Source organism: Notothenia rossii (genome assembly GCF_949606895.1).
Source record: "Notothenia rossii genome assembly, chromosome: 4".
Classification (NCBI taxonomy): Eukaryota; Metazoa; Chordata; class Actinopteri; order Perciformes; family Nototheniidae; genus Notothenia; species Notothenia rossii.
In genome coordinates, this window is record NC_136902.1 from 68,577,996 (window position 1) to 68,601,759 (window position 23,764).

Here is a 23,764-nt window from a genome sequence, read left to right on the forward strand (position 1 = left end):
TGATTTTGATTCTGAAAACTGGAACAGCAATGCAAGTGGAATACGCCACGTGACTCTGTCTCATAGCTGGATAGGAGCAGAGCGACATATGGGTTTATATGTTGGCCTCACAATGTGTTGAATTGCCAAACCAGAGGAACATTTATTTGAAGAACAAACCTTTTTATGTTTTACACTTAAGGCTCACAGAAGGTGATTTCGCTGACAAATAAATCCAAATAAGCACCTGCATGAGGCGACAGGGATACAAGAGCTGCAATTACCAAAATCAATACACAGGGATAATAAATGTGTTGCAGACGTGAACCATATTCGGTACATCTATCAGTGAACTTGGACAGAACATTGTTGACTATTGAACTCATTTAATGCTTAAAACAAATACAAGTTACTTCACTGGGTCATCACAATTGAACAATAGATTTTTTTTTTTCATATTTGTAACACCCTCAGAAATATACATTCACATGGCTGCATACAGACACTTTCTCTCTTCTGATTTTCTTTCAATAACATTACATCGACAAACTGTATGCGTCACCCCTTTTGTATGACAGTGAAGCTGCTAGTGGCATTTTAAAAAAAAACGTACCAGAGGAGCATTTCTAGGGTTGGACTTTGGAAATAAGCTATCCATCGACTTCATCTATCCATCACCAAGTCTCTATGTTTGCAGTCAAAATAGGTATATTTTACATGACAGGGTCCCTACGCAGTTGTCCCTAAATAAATCCCAACTATAATCTCAACCGTATGTACAATATTTACAGTGGAATGTTGAACATACTGAATACAAAAAGTAGATTAGGATGGAATGAAGTTACAGTCAGTATTACAAAATAGAAACTCATAACACCCTGACAACATGAAGACAATGTTAACATCTACCAGTATACAGAATGTCCACTCCAAATTGTTTTTCTTTCTCGACCGTTTTAGAAGCAAGTGTGGCAGTGGCTTTCTAATGGATGCAGAAAAAAAAACCTAAAGTTGTGCTTTAAAAGGAGTCGGTCTGATCTCTACTTGGGGCCAAAGTTGCTTTTTTAAAATTGGATTTCAATCTTTTTTCACTAGATTTCATGTTTCAATTGTTGTGCTTTGAAAAGTCAGCGATATGTGACAAAGTTTGATCTCTTTAGGGTCTTTATTGATAGAGAAAAAGTGCTGTGTTACCGTGAAGCAATCATTAAACGTTAAAAGGGCTTCCAAGAGATGAATTGATTTTGAGATCAAGACACATTGTTAGTATCAAATTGGAGCTCGGGGGGGAATAACATCCCCACTATACTAACTACAATTCACTGCAAGTTAAGAACGATCATTTGTCTGATTTTAAGAGGTTTGCAGTCTGTGTCATATTTCAATATTACTCTTTATGTTATTCTTCTGCATGAATAACTTAAAACGCTGGAGCAGCATCTGTCTCCTGTCTTTGATAGGCACTGAATGCACAAAAAGATAAAAACGTTTTGTGTCTATTATGCTGTGATATGTCTGTAGAATTTAAAAGAAGAAGTTTCAGCAAAGCCTTTCACCTTTTATCAAGTGAACGATAAAATAAAGGCAATATAATTGGAACTTGCTTTTGCGCTTGGAAGGTAGCAACCCAGACGCTGTTGTTTAGTTCTCTCGCTAAAACCTGTAAGCCACCATGTATGTTCTCAATCTCTAGTGGATACACCGAACAAAAACAAAAATAAGGCAGTAGAAAATGAATCTTAACTGAAATCAACAGGCTTTTGATAAGACCTTTTTATCTCCCATTTTTGTAATGTTAATCTTGTGTTGAAAATACAATAGAAATTGAGGCTCATGATTTAACATGCTCATCTAAAAAAGTACAGTAGACAAGCATGGACTGTAGAACATTCACATCTCCAGCGATCTGCTCCCAGGGAGATGTTCTTTTTTCATCTTTATTTATATATTTATATACTTTTTTTTAGTGTTTAACTGCAATATTGTTCCTGGGTACCCATACCTTTGTTGTTAACGACAGCACTGACAAAGTGTCTTCTTTCGAGCTGCGAATGAGGACAAACACACTGGATTTTATACCGAAACGACATTTCAAACGTACGCACATCCACTCCAACACAAAACATGCATAAAATAAGGCTTAATAACGTATTTATATTGTTCAGAGCGAGTCAGATGTGATGCCCATATCCACCGATTTACTCTTTTGCATCGGTTTTATCGGATATTTCACATTGAACTTTTTTTTTGTTCCAAGGAAATGCATTTTGCACTCCATCTGGCACTTATTAACAGTGATTTAAAAAAAAGCCAGATACAGCATATATAACGCCTTCTGACAGCCCTATTGGCAGATTCAGATTATTAAGAAAAGGACAACCATTCACTCATTTAAAATCCCCCATACAGAATTTCATTTTAGAAAGAAAACAAATAAACAGATGGAAAATAAACCCAATGAAAGCAGCAGGTGACTTTTTATACTCCAGCATGGCCACCATTCATTTTTCAATTCCCTTTACATGATAAATGCTCTCTCAAAGTCACAAATGTAAGCATCTGTTGACATTTCTCTCCTATCTGTGTCCTTTGTGTCCATGGACATCTCCTCATGCTGTTGGTGTAAGGGCTTCAGCCAATTCTTTCAGCACACAGTCACATATTATAAGGAGAGGCAGAGTCATATTTGGGAAATTCCTCAGACACTTTTCTCTGACATCCATTTGATAAAAGAAGGGTTATAACAACACAATTATGACAACTCAACATAGAAAAAAAAACAGACATTTCATTATAGTGGTAAGATCAAGAGCTCGTCAACCTGTTAAAGTCAAGTGACAATCATGATATTTCAGAGCATTATTGAAGGTGTTTTTATGACTCCGAGACTCACCAAACCTTATTTGGACGTGGTTGTGATGCACCAATGAAAAGTAGACATTTTTGCAGCCCTTCTCTCTGCTGTACTCTTATTCACTGATGTGGAAACATTCTTAGCGTTATTAAAATTTAAGGGGAAAATTATTGAAAATACTCAATTTGTATCTGCCACATGGCTCAGTAGGCCATTTCCCTCTCAGTTAAGTTAAACCAAGCCTATACACACAGGGGGGAGCAAGAAATACTAAGCATGTCTTTGGAACACAGCACATAACACATCTGCTGTAAATGCTGTACAAACATGAGTTTCATGGACGCTAACCCCAGTGAGAAACAGAAATGACACAGGTGCTGTATGGCGTTTTTTTTGTTTTTCTCTGAAACATTTGACCACACAATTACAAACACATAGAACTCCACCTGTAATTATGTCGAACATTTAACTCTCATATCTCTGCTCACTTAAAAATTATAGAAAAAGACTTTATAAAAATAACAAAAATGGCAATGGCAATAAAAAAACAGAAATAAATCCGCACATCCAGTGTAGGACTTTCACAAGTGTGCTCAGCAAAACCTCAACCTGCAGTCTCTTTTAATACATGTAATACATTTATAACATGGAAAAAATACACAAAAAGAATATTACACCAGTATTAATCAACCAATCACCTGTCTGGACTCGTACTCAAGTCCGTTTACATACCTTAGTTTGTACTCTTTGCCCATTCACCTGATGGAACTGATACCAATGCTGTCATAATGAGAAGTTGATGTTTTGCTAGCACTTTAAATAGACGCTTGATTTTCTAATTGAGATTAGTTTAGATGGGGTCTGATATGGGGGGGGGGCGAGTCAAGGGGGGAGGGGGGGTACTAGGTTGAGGATAGTGGGCTGTGTAGGGGGCAGCTTGACGAATGGGAGGGTGGGGTGGTGATGGAGGTGAAGGGTGCAGTGGAATGCAGGTGAGGGGGACCAAAGGGTTTGGTTGTAGCATGCCACTAAACATACCACTCTTTCTTAGAAATGACAGAGCCGTCGGTTTGAGAGATCATATCATCGGCTATCTCAGGTTCACGATCATACTGGAAATTCAGAGTCCGCTCATCATAATCTCGGCTCTCCCCTTCGTCCACAGTGAAATAGGGCCTCTTCAGGTCCTCTTGCTCTGGGTCAAAATCGGGCACGCTCGCCTCAAACCCAGCGGGGCCGCTGATCTGGGCGGGTTTCTTCTCGTCGTCTGAGTCGTCCGGGTACTGGAGGTTCTTGGGGATCGGAGGGTGTGCGGGCAGACCGCCGGCCTTGCTGTACCCGTTACCGAACACGTGTTTCTTAGTGCTGTAGTCTCCTTTGAAGGTGCGCTGGCGGCGGCGGAGGAATACGAAGAGCAGTGTGGCCGCCACCCCCAACAGGGCGACTCCCGACACAGCACACCCGATGACGGCGCCTACATTGTGCTGGCTCGTCTTGACATCAGGGAGCCTGGTTGGCGGGTTGTTAGGGAGTTCTGGGTAGGAAAAGACAGATGGAAGGGAGTGTGTCAGTGCTCTGGTGGGAGGAGGTGCATTTGTGCAGGTGCAGATTTTTTTTTTTATGAAGTAAGGGAGACAAGGACGGAAAAGCAAAGGGAAAAGGAAGGACCCCCGGCGCCATGACAACCCCCCAAATCCAAAAGGAGGCCTCACCGAGTGTGGCAAGGCTCCGTCGGTAACAGGCACATGCAGTGTTAGAGATGAAATAAAGAGCCAGTTCAAACAGAGAGTAAACAGCTGAAGAGATAAAAGTGGATGAAGTTTGTCAACATGCATCAACCATAGTTTCTTCTCTTCTCTTTGAAGGTGGAAGAAAATGAAACCATTTAATAAAAAAACTGAGGATTAATTCACAAGTCTTTTCAGTTAATACATTCAGCTTAGTCGGTTAGTAGTACATATAATGATATATTTTAGTACAGTCCAGCATGAAAGAGTGCATCATGACATATAAGCATCTTCATCATCACTGTAGCAGTAATGAAATGGAAGAACACTTGCAGAGATGATTATTAGTAGCCAAGCAAACACAGCCATGATGCAGCAAGAGAGCTGATAAACATGAAGCTCCTGCAGTCAGGCAGCAGAGCAGACAGCACAGAAAAATATACATTATTCAGTAAAGAGAAAAGTATCAAATGAGTCAAAGACGTGCTCTTATAAAGACAACAGAGTGACTATGAATAATTGCCTGCAAGAGACAAACAATACCCAAGATGCAAGAGAGTAACAGCTAAGATTTAGCCTTGCAAATTCAAAAAAAGACATTGTTTTAAATTCAGAACTGGCAGCGTCATACCATATCTGGAGCTAAACTGAAATATTACATTCATTCCACCATTTTAGAGCCTCCTCACGGGAAGGGAACAACGCTCACAACAAGCACAGCTGTAGCTTACAGTGAATCAAAGCGCTGAAAGCTATGTCCCTTACATACGCATCTTCACTTAACAAATATAAAAATGCAGAGCCCTTTGAAGCACAGACAAAAAATACGTCTTTATGAAACGTAATCAAAGCCTCGAGGCGCACAGGTAGCGCTTGTCTAAACCTGCACAGCATAGGCACATTTAACTTCAAGTCCTCAACAGTGAGCTGGAAAAGACACAACAAAAAGAAGATACTGAAGAAATGGTGTGGGAGAGGACTGAAGACAAAGGAGATGGAAACAGCGAGGAAGAAAGGAGGGAGAGCCCAGCTCACGCAGGGCAAACTACAGACTTGGTATGCAACAAGGCATGACACAGTCAGATGAGATAAAGAGGCGATACTGCCATGATGCTATTTTTGCCTTCTGTTGTACCGGTTTATTACCATCCTGTTATGACACATAATCTAGTAAGCATATATTATCTATGTTCATCAGATGAAAAAAAGAAGGATCAGATCAAACAGGTTCTGCAATTCTCAGGAAGCAGATTTGACTGACAAAGACATCATGTTCATTCTTGATCCACCATGACTTACATTTACATTAATAAACATCATCATGTCACAGCCTAAAATGTAACACATCTTAGAAAATGTGCATACTGTATTCGTGTTCTTATACAATTCGATGTACGCTATATGGAAACGTATGGCATTAAATCTAAGTATAAGTATTCATGTGTGAGTATAAGTGTGTGTTTAAGATTATGGAGTTTCTATATTTAAAAAAGCGATTGAAATAATATAAACATACAACTGCAAATCTAAGACAAAATGTAACCTGAACAAAGAAACACTTCAAAAACATTTGTTCATCATTTCTGAAAGAATAGCAAGTTCATACAAAAAATATCCTAATTATTCTTGTTACAGTTGGTAGGCAAGCAGCTTTTTTAGTATACAAATGTGCAAATTCTAAAAGGAATAGCGTATAGTGTTTTTTTTTACCGATCACACAAAAATGTTTGACACAATTTCCTTTGTTTTGGGCAACCAGTGTCTTCATTGTAGAGACAGGCTTAAAACGGGTAGACTGAGGGGATGAAACAAATGGCCCCGAGCCGGATTCAGACCGGGGTCCATTGCTTGGCGACCAAGCCACAGTACATGGACCGCCAGCTCAACCAACTGAGCTATACAGCATTCCACTTGAGACAATTTTGTGTAGGATTTATTTTCATCCGTAGCATTATCCAGGTTTTTAGTTGCTTATCAATTAAGTTTCTTAAAGATAAGAATCATTGATTCTTAAAACGCATCGATCATCTTCCCATTCCTAAACTGCACAAATGATTTACGAAGATGTCAATATGTAAAGGCAACAAACGTCAGACAGCACGTTTTCCTCAGTATGGCCCTAATCAAGAAACTGTTTAATATAGTCAATTATGGTTCGGTGATGTGGAAATGTCTTTCTGGGATTGGAAACTAATCATAAGTGATGCAGAATGAAAGGTTTGTGTTGATCAATCTTAAACGTTCCTTAGAGATATACAACTCTCTCTGCTGCCTTGCAGAAAGTCTTATATAGTTGAATCAGAGCATTACGGCAAAAACAACCAGCCAATCTGAAAACCTCTGCTACTCATCAAGCACAACCAAAAAGACAAATTCCCTTATAAGCAGAGAATGATTTTTTAAATGACTGCCCTTATTGGTTAGATCAAAACCATTATACTCAATTAGAACTGCTTTTAAGTGGAAAAGATTAATCTCTGCATAACTCTGGAAGAAAGGGATGGACTTGGGCGAAGATGAGAGAAGCTTTGGAGCCATCCCCTCTCCTTTAATTACAATGGCACCCTATCAGTCCAAAGGAACGTCGACCTCCCGAACACAGACACTCTCCTCGGTTGCTCTTCCTCGGCCCCCTCTCTCCCAGGGCCGGCAGCAAAGCTCTCCAATTTCTAAAGCGGTGCTGGGCACAGTCTCAAATATCAGCTCAGGTTTTAATCTCACTACCTAATGGGATTATTCAGACAGAGGCCTTCATTACACACATGAATGAGAGAGCAGGGCCAGGTCACCCCTGCTCGAGAACACATCCTTCCAGCAAGCTCAAAGACGGGGTGAAAATCTAGAGGATGACAGAGAAAAAAATATTCTCCCATAATCCTCTCCTCTACCAGCAACTGCCTTCTAATGCTAGGCTATGTCTTCCCTCTCATCGGTAATTAGGCAGCTTCCTGTCTTTACATTTCTATAGTTGCCTCGAAATGGACTACTTAGAGGTGCGAAACACAAGGCGGGATCATAAAAACTACAGAACAGAGGCAGTAAAAGAAGATGCAGTGAGCCTTCAAAGGTGCTACCCATCACCTCCATTTCTATAAAGGATCAGGTGACAGCACCTCCTGACACCGATATTTCAAAGAATGTGCATGTCAAAGCTAATAAGAATGGGTTATAGTCCATACAAAATACAGACATGAAAGCAGATGTAAACATGCAGGTATTTGAATTACTCTTTGACCATCTCACCCACCTCCAAGGAGGTCTCGGAAGATGCAGGAATTTAGAAATGGAGCCATTAAGACGTGTTGCTAAAGGAATATCATGGAGGATAGAATGTTCAGGTGGCTCTACCTCTGTATTGAAGGTACTTGAAAAGCAGAAGAAAGAAGCTAAGAAATGCCACGAAGTGCTCATCAGACCACTTCAGTGCAGTGAAGGAACATGCTGATTTTGTTTTGCAACTCAAAGAGGTGTATTGGCGATGAAGAGTGCCTGTTCTCACGGCGTTATCCGGCTCACTTCTGCTATGTACTTATCTATCGGCAAGGTCACATAGCAACCTCCCATTCAGCCTCCTTGGCCTTGTATGAGAGAAGATAAGGAAGTATTTATCAATTTCACCAGCGCTGTGCCTTTGTTACTACGTACATACTATGATAATGTGAAATAAAAGTAGCTATGGTGCGAACGTTACAGAAACGCTAATAACATAACACATTTTGAAATGGTTGGAGTACGTAGAAGGGAAGAGGCGTTCCACCAGCACGCCATCGCTCCAGGCAACACCTGCCAACACGTAGATAAAAAAATACCTCAAAGCAGCACAACAACAGCCCTGATACTGTTCCAGGCAACAACAGGCAGTGTCTATTAAAACCACGCAGAAAAAACGCAGATAGGAGGGTAACCTTGAGTTGCTATGACTAAAATGTACTATTGAGATTAATAGATGCCAGGATGTGCTATGAAAGACTATAATTCAATCCAAAAGCATGATAGATGTATACAGGTAATGAACAACATGAAATACTGCGGCCGTTTAGGTGCTGCAACCATGCTGTTTTGTCTTGCATTAATCATACTATTTTGAACACTCACATTTAACTTGATCGAGTGGATGATTTACAACCCCGGACCATTTTCATTGACAAAATCTGTTTCCTTTGCATTCTGATAAGTGCTCTCACTCTGACTCATTTGTGTAAAACAGGAGGGAGTCTTTAAGAGAAACACATGGTAAACAAAATGATGCACACTCTGGATCTTGCCAGATTTGTGGCTTCAGAAAACAACACACATTCAGAGCAGGGTTTTGTAATTCTAATGTAGGATAGAGCACAAAACAAGCCAGCAGCACACTGTTCATAGGGGGCTTTAAAAAGGGAGAGAAACGGTATCCCAACTCTGTCCTGCAGGTACTGTTCCTGGGTGTGCTCCAGTCATGTCTGCACATGAAGAAAAGGAGTACTAGACAGGTACAAACATTCCTGAGTCTGAGAGTAATCACTCGGACAAGGTGTTATGACAGAGACACTGAGAGGTTGGGAGAGGATTTCAAAGGGCTGCGCAGGGAGTGGTGTTTAAATACGAGTAAATGAGGAACACGCCGCAGACAACAGAAGATGAAAAGAAAACAGAGGGCTACTCTAAGAGTTTGACGAGTGGCAACAAGGAGGAAAAAGGAAGATGGGACGAGTGCCTCTGAGAGGCGGAGGAGTGACAACGGCAAATAAAGAATGGCGTAATGAGTGAGGAAAGAAGGGGACAAACGGGGAAGACGCATTTATTCAGTGGTTTCAACGATCCTCATTACTCCCTTGTCTGAATTTGCCAGTGGTTGTGAAGTCATGGAAATGTAATGCTGCCACAACGAATAAAAGCTCATCACTGACAAGAATTTAATATGCTGCCGGGAAGCAGAGGAGAAGGCAAAGCTCTTTTTCACCCCATCACACACACGCCTTCCAATATCTGCCATTTATTCCCATTTGTACATATATATATTTTCTATCACTGATAGACATGAGCTTGCCTCACTGGAAGCTCAATGCCGTAACAACTTCAGATTAGTAATTCAAATGTGATTCCCCACAAAACAGTCAAAGGATAGCAGGCATGGGATGTGCTGAAGGAGATAACGCATCAAAATGCTCGTGACATCATCCTTGGTGGGTTGCGAACATGCAACGACTTGCAGGACAGTCCAGTCGGAGAAACAGGAAACGCTTCATGTTTTCATCTCTTTAAAGCAGAAGCAGCTATCTCTGACTTTTTTATTTATTTGGTGACTAAGGATTCTCAACTTTGACAATGTTTGTGTTACCCTTTCGGTAGTTTATAGGGATAAGCATGACTAAGATCACAAACAAATATATTCAACACCGCTACTGTGGCTTAAGATACTGAAACATACTTGTTTCCTTTAGGAAAGTATGTTTGTGCCCTTTCTGGTGCACATTCATATTGTAATTCTATCCTAACAAACACTCAACACAAATGAGCTTTTAATGAGCAATGAATATTAAAACGATTAAACACCAATGCTCTTTTGCAGAAAAGGCACCATTATGAATCCATCTCTATATTTCCCTGCTAGCCTTTATGTGGCTTCAGTGCTAAGTATTGTAAGGAAACCTTATTGGGTCATCAAACATGCAGTAAACAAATCTGCATGTTAGAACGCGTTAAGCCAGCTGAGGTTGGGCCATGTTTGTTCCCTGCACCACCCTCTGTTGGTTTTTTTCCTTGTCGTTTTTTTTTTCAATCTCCTTGTTGTTATTTTGGAGCTGTGTGTGTAATGAGTGAATCACCACACAGCAGCTCTGGAGCCAGTGGTCAGACCCTGGGACAGCGTCTGACCTACTTCATCAGGCTGTAAGGGAGGCGTGACAGATCCAACACCACATGGGTGGACGGTGAGGAATCGGAGGAGGAGGGAGGAGGAAGAGAAGCAGAGCTGGTCCGAAGGGTCCTAGCCAATCCCCCTGCTCCATCTGTCTGCCACATCCCTCTCCTCTGCATATCCTCCGGAGAGCAGAAACAGCAAGCCATGCAGAAACAAATGTTAAGATAAATCACTACGATCTCAACTGCTCTGCTCTCCCATGCTCTCCCCTTGTGACATTTCCATTTCACTCTCACAGCCGGGCTATCTCTTCTCCTCAACAAAAAAAAAAAAAGTGGCCCCCTTTACACAGTAAGCATCCCCCTCCTCCATTTTATGCAAAATGAGCTGCAGCCACAATATCTTCCCCCTCAGTGCTCTCACTGGCAGAGCAAAACACAGCGGAGGCTTTATGGGGCGGCCTATAGTGCGCAAGCACGGGAGCGGCTCTTGCTAATGTCTCATTTGGATAATGAGGTGTATTCTTGGCAGGATCTGAGCAGAAAGCAGTCCCTCCTGTAGAGAGGATGTCGGGGGCTACGCAGTCCCTCTATCAGCCTGCAGACCTGAAATCCATCTTGGTTTGTAGATGCTGGATCAGATGGTTCAAGGGTGATGAGAAGTTAGAATTAAGAGCATTGGACCGAGACACTGGATGAGTTCCTGAGCTGCCAGCATGCATGTACTTGAAGTGAGGGTGCAATGATATACAAGATATACGCGTGTGGCCTTTGAATCTATGAATAATGCACAAAAGCGACACTGCAATGTGCTCCAGCTATAGCAGCAATTTAGACAGACTCCACCATGACAGGCGGAGACAAACACATTTCACATTGCTGGAGGAGCCTGTGCAGATCTGACATCATAATGTCTCTTGTCTCTGTCAGAGGAAAGAAAGGAGACAAATGGCGGTGTGGAGCAGCTCTGCTGTTAGATGTCAGTAATATATGGTGCGATACTTGTTTTATTCAAGGATGTTCCCGTCGCGGTTTCACGAGTTTTATCACGCGAAGCAATCACCTTGGTCACGGTGACAGACAGAGCTACAAGTCTGTTTTGCAGCTGATAAAAGTGAACCATGCCATCAACAACCAATGTTATTTACAGTTTGCTAGTTTCTTTTTAAAGCCACTAACTGCAGTTTTGTATTGCTTTTGGTGTTTGGCAGCCCCGGTGGACCAGATGAAGCTTAGAGTATTACAACGGTAGACTTCTTGTCACAGAGTCTCTCTTCAAAAATCATGAAAATGTATTTCTTGTTGAAACAAGACAGTTAGGAACTAAACTTTAGAGAATGTATATATTTGAGGCAAGGGGACACCATTTCGGCACTTTAAACATTCTGGTTTCTGGTTGATGTCCAAGTTCCATTGACCAATTGCATTTTAGCAGGCTTCTGTTGAAGGCAGGTTAACAGTCAGTTTGGGGAACAAAATGGCAGACATTATTGGGAAAAATGCAATCCCAGCAGCCATAGGATATTATCTGACTAGCGTAACATTAGCTTGTCAACTGGCCACTCAAACAAGCAAGTTGTATACTTTATTGTCTCTCAAATTCAAATCCGTTCTTGCATCTTATGCTCCTATTGGAATTGAAATAATCAGCAGCCCAAAGGAATAAATTCAAGTGAAATTAGTAAATACGTTTAAAAAAAAGACTATGTGTGTCAAGGAATAATTTGCCCTGCATGTCCTGCTTCGCCCTCTGATGCAGATGCCCCAACAGGCAGCCACTATCTCCCTTAAGGACAGGCTGCCCTAGCATTTTGTTGTTGTTATCAGTTTATGACCGGGCAACTCTCGGTCAGAGATAGTTATTGTTGTGGGACACCTGGAACACATCCTTCTCGGGGTTTAGATTACCCCGAGCCATAAGCGACAACAAATGTGATTCAGTGTCTTCAGCTGTTTAGTCTATCTATTGAAGAATGTTGATTATTACACTCTGAACTAGTTAAAACCTCGAACTACAGAAGGGTGCTTCAGAATTGATTTGGCATCTCAGCCGTGTGGACAGATCGTGGCCCGTGATATGTCTTGTGATTTCTTCGGCCGAAGCTCCAAATAAACCATCAGTGTTTGCCATCAAAGCTCCAGCTCTCCTCGTGTCTCTCGGAGTCCTGTTTCCAATTGCTTCAGAAGTTTCCCCCACAATGTGTAAAACATTTCACTACCACTGTGTATCACTGTCTTTAACACTGACCTTTACATACTCACACCTTTACAACAATTCTAGTTCCTGTTTGCTTTGGAGTCCATTTTTGGAATCAAAATTATTCCCCAAAAATCCGAACCACTGAAGCATGTCCTTCTGTCACATGGATCTAGTTATTTATTTATAAATCCATTGGACTGCCTATGCTTTATTCATTTCATTTTCACTGTGTGGTCCCTCTCAACTTCATTTTCTAACACAGGTTCATGCAAGCGTGAACAGATCTCGGCACCGGTGCTTACAGGAGGATCCATCCTCACACTTTCCAGCTAAATTGATGAGAATGCTCTCACTCCATCCAGCTTAACCCGAGTGGTAAAGCCCTATAGCAAAGCTGACTGCACCTCTGCTCTCTAAAGCAACTCTGCGCCACAGCCTCGACAAAAGGGGATGAAACTTAGCGCTGCTGGGCGGTAAGTGGAATGGCTGAAAGGATCACATACTGGCTGACCCCGAGCTGATTTGATATTATCCTTCACAGCTGATCCTACTAATGTGGCGAGAATTATGCATTGTCTTTGACTCACTCCGGCCCCAACTCGCAAAGATTAGCGCTGTTGTGTGGAATAGTCAAGGTTAAAAAATATCTTATCAAGTTCAAAAGATTATTCAAGTGAGTAAACAAATTAATTCTGCGGTCAATGTGCTGCTCCACTGAGAGGAATGTTCCCACAAGTCACATAGCTGTTGAGAGAAAAGAAACACACATCCTCTTTCTCAGGGGTGATAATTACATAATTGCAAGGCCATCCTGACAAAACCGCCATTCATCATTATGAGCTGGAAAAGATGGCAGCTTGGAACTGTATCGAGAGTGATGGTGGGAAAGCTGATTATCTTAATGAAAGACTGATTTGAGTCTCTTAAGTTGGGGAGGCTCTTTGAGGTTAAACTGCATTATTCAGCTCTTTTCCTGCGGCTTTGTCAGCTGCAATATTTAAATGTTTTCCTATCAGGCGGGTTGAAAAGCTGCTAAGAATCAATCGTCAAAAATATCTTTCATTGTGAGGCTGTTTAATCATCTACATTTTTGAACATGTCCTCTCATGCCTGTTAGTAATTAGCTGATTAATCAGACCTGACGATTTCCTTCAGATTTCCTCTTTCACCTCTTTTTTACCTGAGAGCGAGGATTGATTAAAACAGGAGAGTGGCTCATTAGATTCAGACAAGCGACACCATATCTGCAGAACACATGTCCTTGGAGAAGCCGTCTTCGCCCATGTGCCTCACCGTAGGCAATGCCATTTCCCCCGCAAACACTATCCCCAAACTAATTGAAACAAGGTGCTCCGTGGCCCCGCTATCTGCCGAGGTGACAGTTATGCGGCTCCCACAAATCTGTCCGTGAAAACTGAGGAGCTTGATTAAAATGTGCCTTCTTTAAGTGCTCCATCAGTGCTGTTTCCAACCGTGAGGAAATAGCTTTTCTGTGATACAAACAAGTTGTCACGGATATTTTATCTTCGTGACACTGGAAGCATGCGGTTGCCTCCCATGGCAGGTGTATATTGCCGTGTCAATCTAAAAATCAACTTCAAAATGAAAATAAAAAGCTTTGCTGCCAATCCCATGCATTATACAGCTAGTAGTAGTGCATTGGGATACATCTAGGTCTCTATAGTGACAACACTGTGTGATAGTGGCATAAAGTGCTTGATAGATGTTGTCATTGCTCAGATACGGTTTAGCGAAGATTTATTGACGGTAGAAACACTCTGGATGGCCTCTTAGTCCAAAAAACATTGCAATGTGCTATAACAAGGAAATGAAATACTCATGCTTGGCACTAGTCTAGAAAGGTTCAGCTCTGGTCGCTCTGCTGAGCATGTCCTGCAGCTAACGGCTTGGTCACCTTCCCTTTCTGCAAAGGGAGAACACTTAGCTAGCATTACTGAGGCCCCCTGGTGCAGCCTTGAACAGCAGCCAGCAGTGGGCTCTCTCACCTGCCACGTCTCAGCCAGGCCTGTCTCAGGCTGTAGGGAGGCACAAAGATGCTCTTTGAAGTTAATGAAGCATCAGCATACTTCTTTAACTCCACCACCGGGTCATTAAGCTCAGCCAATGTCAAGACTGCATAGAAGACTTCAAAAAGAATTAGAAGGAAACGCCGTGCCCATCCTCAAGTTCACCTCTAAGACTCTTTTATGTCTTCATAACGGATGCAGTGTCTAACATTACATTCACAGAAATGTCTTCTAAAAAGGTACATTTCTTACATCCTTGAAACGTAATGATGTTCTTTGATAGTGCGGGAGATTATGCTGACAAGCTTGCTCAAGACGGGCTAGCATTTCACAATATCAGCAGAGATCACATGCGCCGACCCACTGTAATGTATCCATGTTGGACCTGCATGAGACGCAGGGACAGCTCGGCCCCTGTTTGAACATGCTGCTTCTGCACTCTGCAACCTTAACCATACTAATGTTTGACAGTTTACTCTAGCTGTTTGTGACCAGCGATTTGACTGGGTGCCATGTTGAACTGTGTTTCACGAGGGTGGCTCCTCTCCCTTTGACTTGTCACTGTTACTATGGGAACTGGCAAAAATATATTTTTTTAAGGCTTGTATGGGACCTTTAGGGGATGTTCTCTAAAAAAATCTTGACTTTTGCCAATCTAACAACATAGAATCTCACTTTCAGCTAGCATCCAGCCAGTTTGTTATACAGAGAGATGTTTTATTTTAAAGCAAAGGTTCTTAGGCTACATTTGAAAGATTTCCGCACAGCATGGTAAGTATCAGTGCTCTGCAGTGCTCTGTTAATGTGATATTAAATCTCTCTATTTTATGCTGCACTAATAGTTAATTAAAGACTGTATGTTGCACATCTCTTTCAAGATTTCAAGATTTTCTAAGGTTTATTGACATATAATATACACAACTATGGTGTAGTTACTGTATGCAATGAATGAAAAACTTGGGTCGCAGGTTCATCAACAGTGCAGCATCATCAAAGACATCTATCAATATGTGTGTATACCTCCACCATTAATTCATTAGTCATATTCTGCACATTTCTTATACTATCTACATACATAAGAGTATAACTCATATGTATAATATCAGTTAAAATAAGTGCTTCAACATAGTTAACATTGCAGGAAAGCAATATATTAGATGGTACTTTGTCAGGCTTAATATTTATCTGTACTGTAGATAGATACCCCCAAAGCTTTTTTCTTATTTAAAAGAAGACCTTAATCTAAAGTATTATTTAATGTTTGAATAAAGGTGAATTAGTTTTTCTGTTTTGCACATCCTCCTATTAATATCTTTGTACATCCTGCACTAAACTGTGTTATTGTAGAGATCACTTACAGTATCTTCTTGATATTTTATATTTATATCATTGACCTTCTACTTTCCCCCTATGAAAGTATGTACTCTTAATATTTTTTTCATCAAATATAACACATTAAAACAATAATTTAAAAAAGTGCTTTAACCACTAGGCGGTGCACACAAGGTACACACAGCCATAATAACTTTTTATTATTAGTGTAGGACATTTATGTATGTATAACTATGGAAGCCCATTTCCGCCACTTGAAAAAAATAAAATCCCCATGAAAAGTCATAATTATGAGATAAAAAAAGTCGAAATTATGAGATAAAAAGTCATAGTAATGAGAGAAAGAGTCATAATTATGAGATAAAAAAGTCGAAATTATGAGATAAAAAGTCTTAATAATGAGAGAAAGAGTCATAATTATGAGATAAAAAGTCATAATAATCAGATAAAAAGTCATAGTTATGAGATAAGAAAGTCGAAATAATGAGATAAAAAGTCATAGTTATGAGATAAGAAAGTCGAAATAATGAGATAAGAAAGTCATAGTTATGAGATAAGAAAGTCGAAATAATGAGATAAAAAGTCATAATTATGAGATAAAAAGTCATAGTTATGAGATAAGAAAGTCGAAATAATGAGATAAAAAGTCATAATTATGAGATAAAAAGTCATAGTTATGAGATAAGAAAGTCGAAATAATGAGATAAAAAGTCATAATTATGAGATAAGAAAGTCATAATTATGTAATTATGAGATAAGAAAGTCGAAATAATGAGATAAGAAGTGCGCATGCGCTATAGTGGCGCTGTCTGCAAAGGTCCCTTCATCACCTTGCTGCTCTCCACCATGCAAACGGCATCTAGTCCTAAATAAGGTAACTATTACAGGTGACTTTTGTAAATGTTAGATGTTACATATAGCCTATGTTGCAGCTAAACTACAACAATGCAGTTGGGTCATTCTACAGAAAAGGTGGAAGTACTGTCACTGCCTCTAGTTTTAATTTAAAAGTAAAAAGTTAATTAAATTTTTTATCTCATAATTATGACTTTTTATCTCATAATTTCGACTTTCTTATCTCATAATTATGACTTTTTATCTCATTATTATGACTTTCTATCTCATAATTATGACTTTTCATGGGGATTTTATTTTTTTCAAGTGGCGGAAATGCAAGCACACTCGGAATAAAGTATTATTTTTATTTTTAAATGTTTTTCGGATTTCATATCGCATAAACATCATATCCCAACGTGCATTGCTGCTAAATAATCCAATCACCGAGCTTAAACCATAGCTGAGGATCTTGGGTAATCAGTTCAGTGGCTATTTATCTGTTTTCGGTTATTTTATTTTGAAATTCAGTTCCTGACGGACGGCAAAAAAGCCAGAGATTATGGAATCAAACAAATAAATAAAAACAAGGATAATTGTATGTTATTGTTGAGTAAATAACAGTGTGTTATTTAGAAAATAATAACAAATTAGAAGGAAAAAAAGATTAAAAGGCTCTGAGCCCCATTTCTTTTCCTCACAGGCGGCAAAAAAAGTCTGACATTATACGATTTAAAATAAAGACAATAATCGTGGCTTGATATTGAGTAAGAACCATAGACTGTATATATAAAGAACATGTTTTTATTAACCACACAGCTTCCGGTCTTCCAAGAACCGACCGGACAAAAAGTAGTGTTGCAGGCACGAAACACACTTCCAATAGAAATACATTGCTTTTAAAATCGTTCTGTGTGACACGAAAAAAAGGGGAAAATCGTGTTGGTGAACACGAATCAATAGATTAAACACGAGTGAGACTGGGTTGTCTATCGCCACAATTCCCGCCTCCAACCTTGCAACTATGCAACACATGTACCGTTACCAGTAAAGGAGGCAGGCAAAATAACCCAACATGAGGCACATAGAACAGGAGATAGCATCATAGGGAGGGAGGAGAGCTATCGTTAGCTATCATCGTTAGCTATCAAGCTATGGTAGCTACCATTAGCAAAGCCAAAAGACTGCGTCGTTAATCGAAGGAGGATTATGAGTTCTTGAAATGCTCCTGTGATTAGATGCACAACGTGAAGTAACTGCTGTGACCAAGAGTTTAAACAAGATCGACTAAGTTAAGCTATAAGCAAGACAAACATGCAGCAGCAAAGACACACAGGAGACCCTACATATCTAGTAAATCTCAAGATATCAAAGATTTGGTTCTTTTAGCTCAAGAAAAAATGTAAAAACCTTTCATTGACATAATACTAGGTCTCTAGGTTACATGTAATAACTAAAGGGTTTTAATTACGGTAAACATGCAGAGTAGCAGGGAGTAAAAGCTAGCTCTCGCTGAGAGCAAAGAGTGTTTTCACAACTTCAAATTCAAGCATTACATTTCCTTTAACCTGCTCAACACCCTGCAAACCTTTGCTTGGCTTTACATATGTATACATTCAAATGTATATTGATTGTGCTCAAATGATGCACCCACGCGCTATTCACCGCAGTCACTTAGCACAATTAAACACATAAATGAGGAGAATAAACAGAAAGACCACAGGGACAAAGCCAGTGTTGTTTGTTAATTTAAGCAATCAATGAAAAAGCTGAAATAGAAAATTACTTTGGTGCCTTTGTTTTGCCTACTCTAAAGGGATACAGTATCAAAGAGTACAATGTCTTTGGAACACAATTACTCAACACAAGCTGGTGCTGGGTGATTTCCAGACTGTAGATTACTTCCTCACTTTCCTGCTTGATAAGTATGGGGCTATTCATTCTCCTTTGACAACTTCTCACAACGCAGGTAATGGCATCATACCATACAGAGCTGCTTTCTCCTCCTAGCTTTACCCCTAAGCAGTAGAGAATAACACAGTGAAAAAGAGGAAACAGGAAAAAAAAAGGTATCCAATGATACTGTAAGGCACAGCTGTTCACTTCACACCAAGCCCAGCGTTCCCAGAGACACAACATGAGTCAACATGCAAAGCAATGCAAGTTAGAACACCCCCGCTTCCCAGAAAAAAAGTAGAACAAAGACTGAAGGGAAAAAGTCCTTCCAGTCCGACCAGAGCAAAACTGTCACAGTCTCCCAATACCACACACACAGCTGCTAGCAATAGAAAAAGATTCCCACATTAACAGTTCATATAGTGAAATCTGGTATAGCAAGGGCTTTTAGTGCAAAATATGTCTCCTATGGATGAAAACCCAGAGGAACCACTGTGCGTGTGTGCCAGCGATTATGTGGAAGGCAAAGGAACTGAATCAGTTTTGTTCAGCATTTTGTTTTCCCCAGAAGACAGAAGAGACAAAAGAACGAAGGCAGAGCTCCACTACAAAAGAGGCACGGGCTGTTCGGAGAAATGGGAGCGTGATGCGAGCAAACTATGATCAATACAGTACCTTCACCTCAAACCCCCATATTCCTTCATGTTATTTTAGGCGCTGATAATAGACCTGCTTTATATCGCTCCCACACATGCGCCTGGGTGCGTAACAGGACAGGGTGAGAGGGGGCGGCTGTTGTGTTCTCACAGTGTGTGTGAGTAGCGATGATACACAAAACACAGAGGCTTTTTTTTAAGCTCATCTCACCTTCCTCAAAGTGCAGTGGGGGGGCCACACAGCCAGGCCAGGTGGGAGTAGCATCGAGAAACCCCAGACTATCATCTTCCATCATGTGTGTGTGAATGTTTGCTTGAATAGGGGGTTTGATGGTTCTCTTTAGCAGGGTACTGTATTGACGCAAGCCATGCCGGAGTTACTTAAGAGACAGAGAACGGAAGCGAGCGCTTGTGTCAACCTACCTGTGATGTTGACGTCCACAATGCCAGTTCGAGTCCCGATGCCGTTGGTCGCGTCGCAGACGTAGGTGCCGGCCAGGTCGGAGGTCACAGGTCCCTTGAAGAACAGGGTGTTGTTCTTGATCTCCACATTACTGGGCAGGGAGCCGTTCAAGCTGTGGGGAGAGAAAGAGGCGGTAATAAAGACAATATAAAAAGGCAGAATTACAGCAGCTAGGCCCTGCTATGTAAAAAAAAAAAACCCTCCGCTAGGAGCAGCAAAAGCAATTGAAGGCGCATGCAAAATACAGTCTCTAGTGCAAAAACAAACCTGGATGTGTGTGCGAGGGTAAGATAAATACCAGAAATATTTGACAGCGCTATATTTCAGCCATCATCCATCAAGTCCAAACTAAATTATGAGGACAGGGAATCCCAGCAGGTCCAAACAGGCAAGACATAGTTGATGCCTGAGGACACAGGCTTTTTTGGCAGGTGGAATACAAAACAGACAGTGGTAGGAGGAAGGGTGGGGGGTGGAGGGCGGGGGCTTCTTTGCTCAACTACGGCACCGCTCACATGGCTGGATTGAAGACTCAGGGGGCCTGTCAAGAGAGGCAGCTGATCAAGCGATAAATGTAGAATCTACCAAATGCTGGGCTGTCAATGAGAAGTGGAGCCTGTCTCCCTGCCTGAGGTGTTTGTCTTCATGGTCCACTTTCTCTCCCGCGTTCAGGCTTGCTCATGTCCTTTGATCAGGTCAGCACACTCTGAGGTCAGGGATCACGAGCTAACTAAACCTCCTTTCTATTATCTGGACCCTTTTTGTGGCGCCCGGAGGCTTGAAAAAAGGTATTAAATTGTGCGACAATAAGACGTTTCCTGTTAGCTTCCCCTCGATGAGCTTCATCAGCTGCTGTGAATGGATCCTACTCAAGTGGAGCTACAGACTGTGATAGAATCAGATAGCTGTGACTGTGTGGGGATGCTGGGTGTGGGTGACGCTGTTTTTTTAAGGATTCCGCAAAAGAGGTTACACCCCACACTTTGTATATGTAAAGCTCTATTGATTACAGCCAGAAAAAAATAAATAAATGTAATATAAGAGAGGAAACTAAATAAGGTCTCATGCTAACAAAGGCCAAACATCAAGCACTTGAGCTGCACTAAACAGGCTTTCAACAAGGCTCTTCAGCGACATGGGGAAAGACACAGTGGCATGGTAATAACATGTCACTTAGAAACGGCCTATCCATATGTGGTTCAATTCTGACTATGGAGCAGATTTTCAGAAGTCAGTATGAAAAGCTTGGAGATTTTTTTTTTAATATATATTATAAGAAATGTCATGTCTTCAGGCATTGCAAGCATATTCATCAGTATTTAAAGTGGTATACATAATAAGAGAGGGTATACAATACTTAAATCGCAAAAAAAGCATATAAAGCACAATGAATGCTGAACTTACAATATAATATGTCAGCCACTTTTTCATAGTATATAAATCGTGTCATGTACATATTCATGAATGATTATAGTATGTATACATAATTTGAATTAGCCCTATATGCATTAAAATGTGAATTAGGCTTGCTAAACTGCTTTACAGATATGACCTTCATATGAAGTGTTACATTTTTCAATGATAAAGTGTCCATAGCTGGGAACAAAAGGGTAATAGAAAGAGCTGTGGTGGAGCTGTTTTTCATTGGCCACCTTGGCGACATTGTACAAGAGAGTTGCAAACAACCCACAGTACAGTGTGCCACGATTCAATAATCAGTTACCCTGTGAGCCTCTATCGAATGCTGAGTCTTGCAAAGCTCAATTGATTTGTTGCAGAATGGGAAAGGTGGCTAAATGCTATTCACCACAGATTCTGCGGCGACCTGAGAATTTATACGAAGACATCTGAATGTGTGTGTGTGTGAATATCAAGGACAGTCCATCCATCATCCCACCATGCTACTACAACCCGCATTGTGTGGAGGTGGCTTTGAACTTCAATACTGAAAATAAAACAGTCTGTGTATGCTTAGATGCCTACAATTAAAATGCTCTTGTTATTCATAGTCTGTTTAATCTAGTTTATAGGTCTCAAAATAAGATTGTTTACATTGGAAACAGAGGCCTGATTACAGGAAATTATAATCTTCATCAAAGAAAACAAGTTAATACTTTCTGGACATGGAACAAACAAACAAATAGCGATAAAGGACGTCTTTAATCAAACATACATCCGTTTAATCAGCCTAAATGTGTTTGTGTATTCGTGTCGAGCGTGCAGTTTCATTGTCTTTGATGAGACTAAGAAAGCATTAGCAATACTTACTAATTGCTTATGGTAAATAAAAGGGGCAATAAACTTGCCTTAAAGGGATATTAAGTGATCTGTGCGTTTTATCCACAGCCATTGGTGAATCGCACCAACAGTTCCCTTACTGTGGCCTTTAATCGACATGAATAATAGAATCACATTTTTACAATGGAGATAAGTAAGCCAGCTAATTAGAGTGGAGTTAGAAGTAATCACACCGCAAAACGCAGTGATAAGAATAACACTGCTTTCTTATTTATAGAGCCCCATGTGTGTGTGTGTGTGTGTGTGTGTGTGTGTGTGTGTGTGTGTGTGTGTGTGTGTGTGTGTGTGTGTGTGTGTGTGTGTGTGTGTGTGTGTGTGTGTGTGTGTGTGTGAATATGGCTTTTCAGGAAGAACAAAAAAGAAGAAATCCTAGCACACAAGTAATAGTTATTTTTGATGATAAAACAACACTACCCCTACTTAGTATTCATTAGGCACACTGGAAACTGATGTATGCACTTGAAACAGACTCAATAAATGAGCGTGGTGAGTGAAGAATGCCCTACGAGCAAACATTTCAAAAAAACAAACAATAAAGTTCAAATAGGGTGTGTCCTTTGTTTTGTAGAGTCTCCGTTATTAGTTCTGTGCAGCTCCCAATTAACCCATTTAGAGAAATAGCCCTGGCATTGTTCTATTACAAAAACAAAGAAATTCAAAGATTCTCAGTTTTTTTTTTCTTCATACAATGCAGGGAAACAAAGCAAGTGTGGAAACAGAAAAACAAATAGCTGCCATATGAACCCAATGAATTACAAAATAGATGAACCTTTAACCTTTATTATTATCTATTCAATAAGATAAATCATATTTACATTTCATTTAGCAGTAAAAATAATGTGGGCCTCCTCACAGATATATTAGTATTTACTAGATTTGGCTACACCTCTCGTGTGTGTGTTTATGTGGTGTAGTGTGACGCAATCCTGCCAGCCTGCTCCAGATCCTTCCGTCACAGCATTGCGCTGACCTCCACACAGGAGCCCAGGGGAACCTTCACAACAGATTTGGCATCTCATTTTCAGTGCAGCAATGGCCGTCCCCTCCTATCTGTCAGCACAGTGCCCTCGTCTTTCTAGATCACATCTCTTCAGCCTCCTCCTATTCCTTCGATAGCCTCCCCTATCTCCTTAAATCTCCCTTTGCCTCTGATAAAGGGAAAAAATACCCCGAGCAGGTCAAAGCTTCCCTATTCTTTAGCTGCTGTGTGTATCAGTGTGTCTGCCCCGAGAGCTGAATCTATGTATAAGGGGGGAAAAAACTCCCCATGCCTCATTCAAATCCAACAGCGGGCTGTAGAGTAGATACAATGAGGGCACAATGGTCTATTAATCCACATCCACTCAAGTCCAGTGACATATTTCTCAACCCAGCGTTCACGGAGCAATTACACGACAAATTGCTACATTTATCTCTCAATTTGACCATATAAAACATTTATTTTAAACCGTGATACACTCACAATAGTTGCTTTGTATCCCAAAAGCTGCATTAACTTAACATTTCATTTTGCACCCGACAACCAAAACCAATCATGGTGTTTGATCAGGGCCAATGATTGTGTAACAAATCTACATTTTGGATGTATTCCTTCCATGTGTCGGTGCTCATATGTAAACTACATAATTTCTGCGTGACCGACTTTCATGCAATTACT

At 40.6% G+C, this 23,764-nt stretch overlaps 1 protein-coding gene across 1 annotated transcript in view; it reads right to left on the minus strand.

Annotated features, from left to right (window-relative positions):
* Positions 1-345: 345 nt before the first annotated feature.
* LOC307035829 (nectin 1b-like) overlaps positions 346-23,764 on the minus strand; it is a 77,557-nt gene continuing 54,138 nt past the window's right edge. The window contains exons 5-6 of the mRNA XM_079675588.1: positions 19,770-19,921; positions 346-4,367 (exon numbers count right to left, since the gene is read on the minus strand). Coding sequence (XP_079531714.1) covers positions 3,862-4,367; positions 19,770-19,921 — 658 coding nt within the window. The 3' untranslated portion in view covers positions 346-3,861. The remainder of the gene's footprint in view (positions 4,368-19,769; positions 19,922-23,764) is intronic.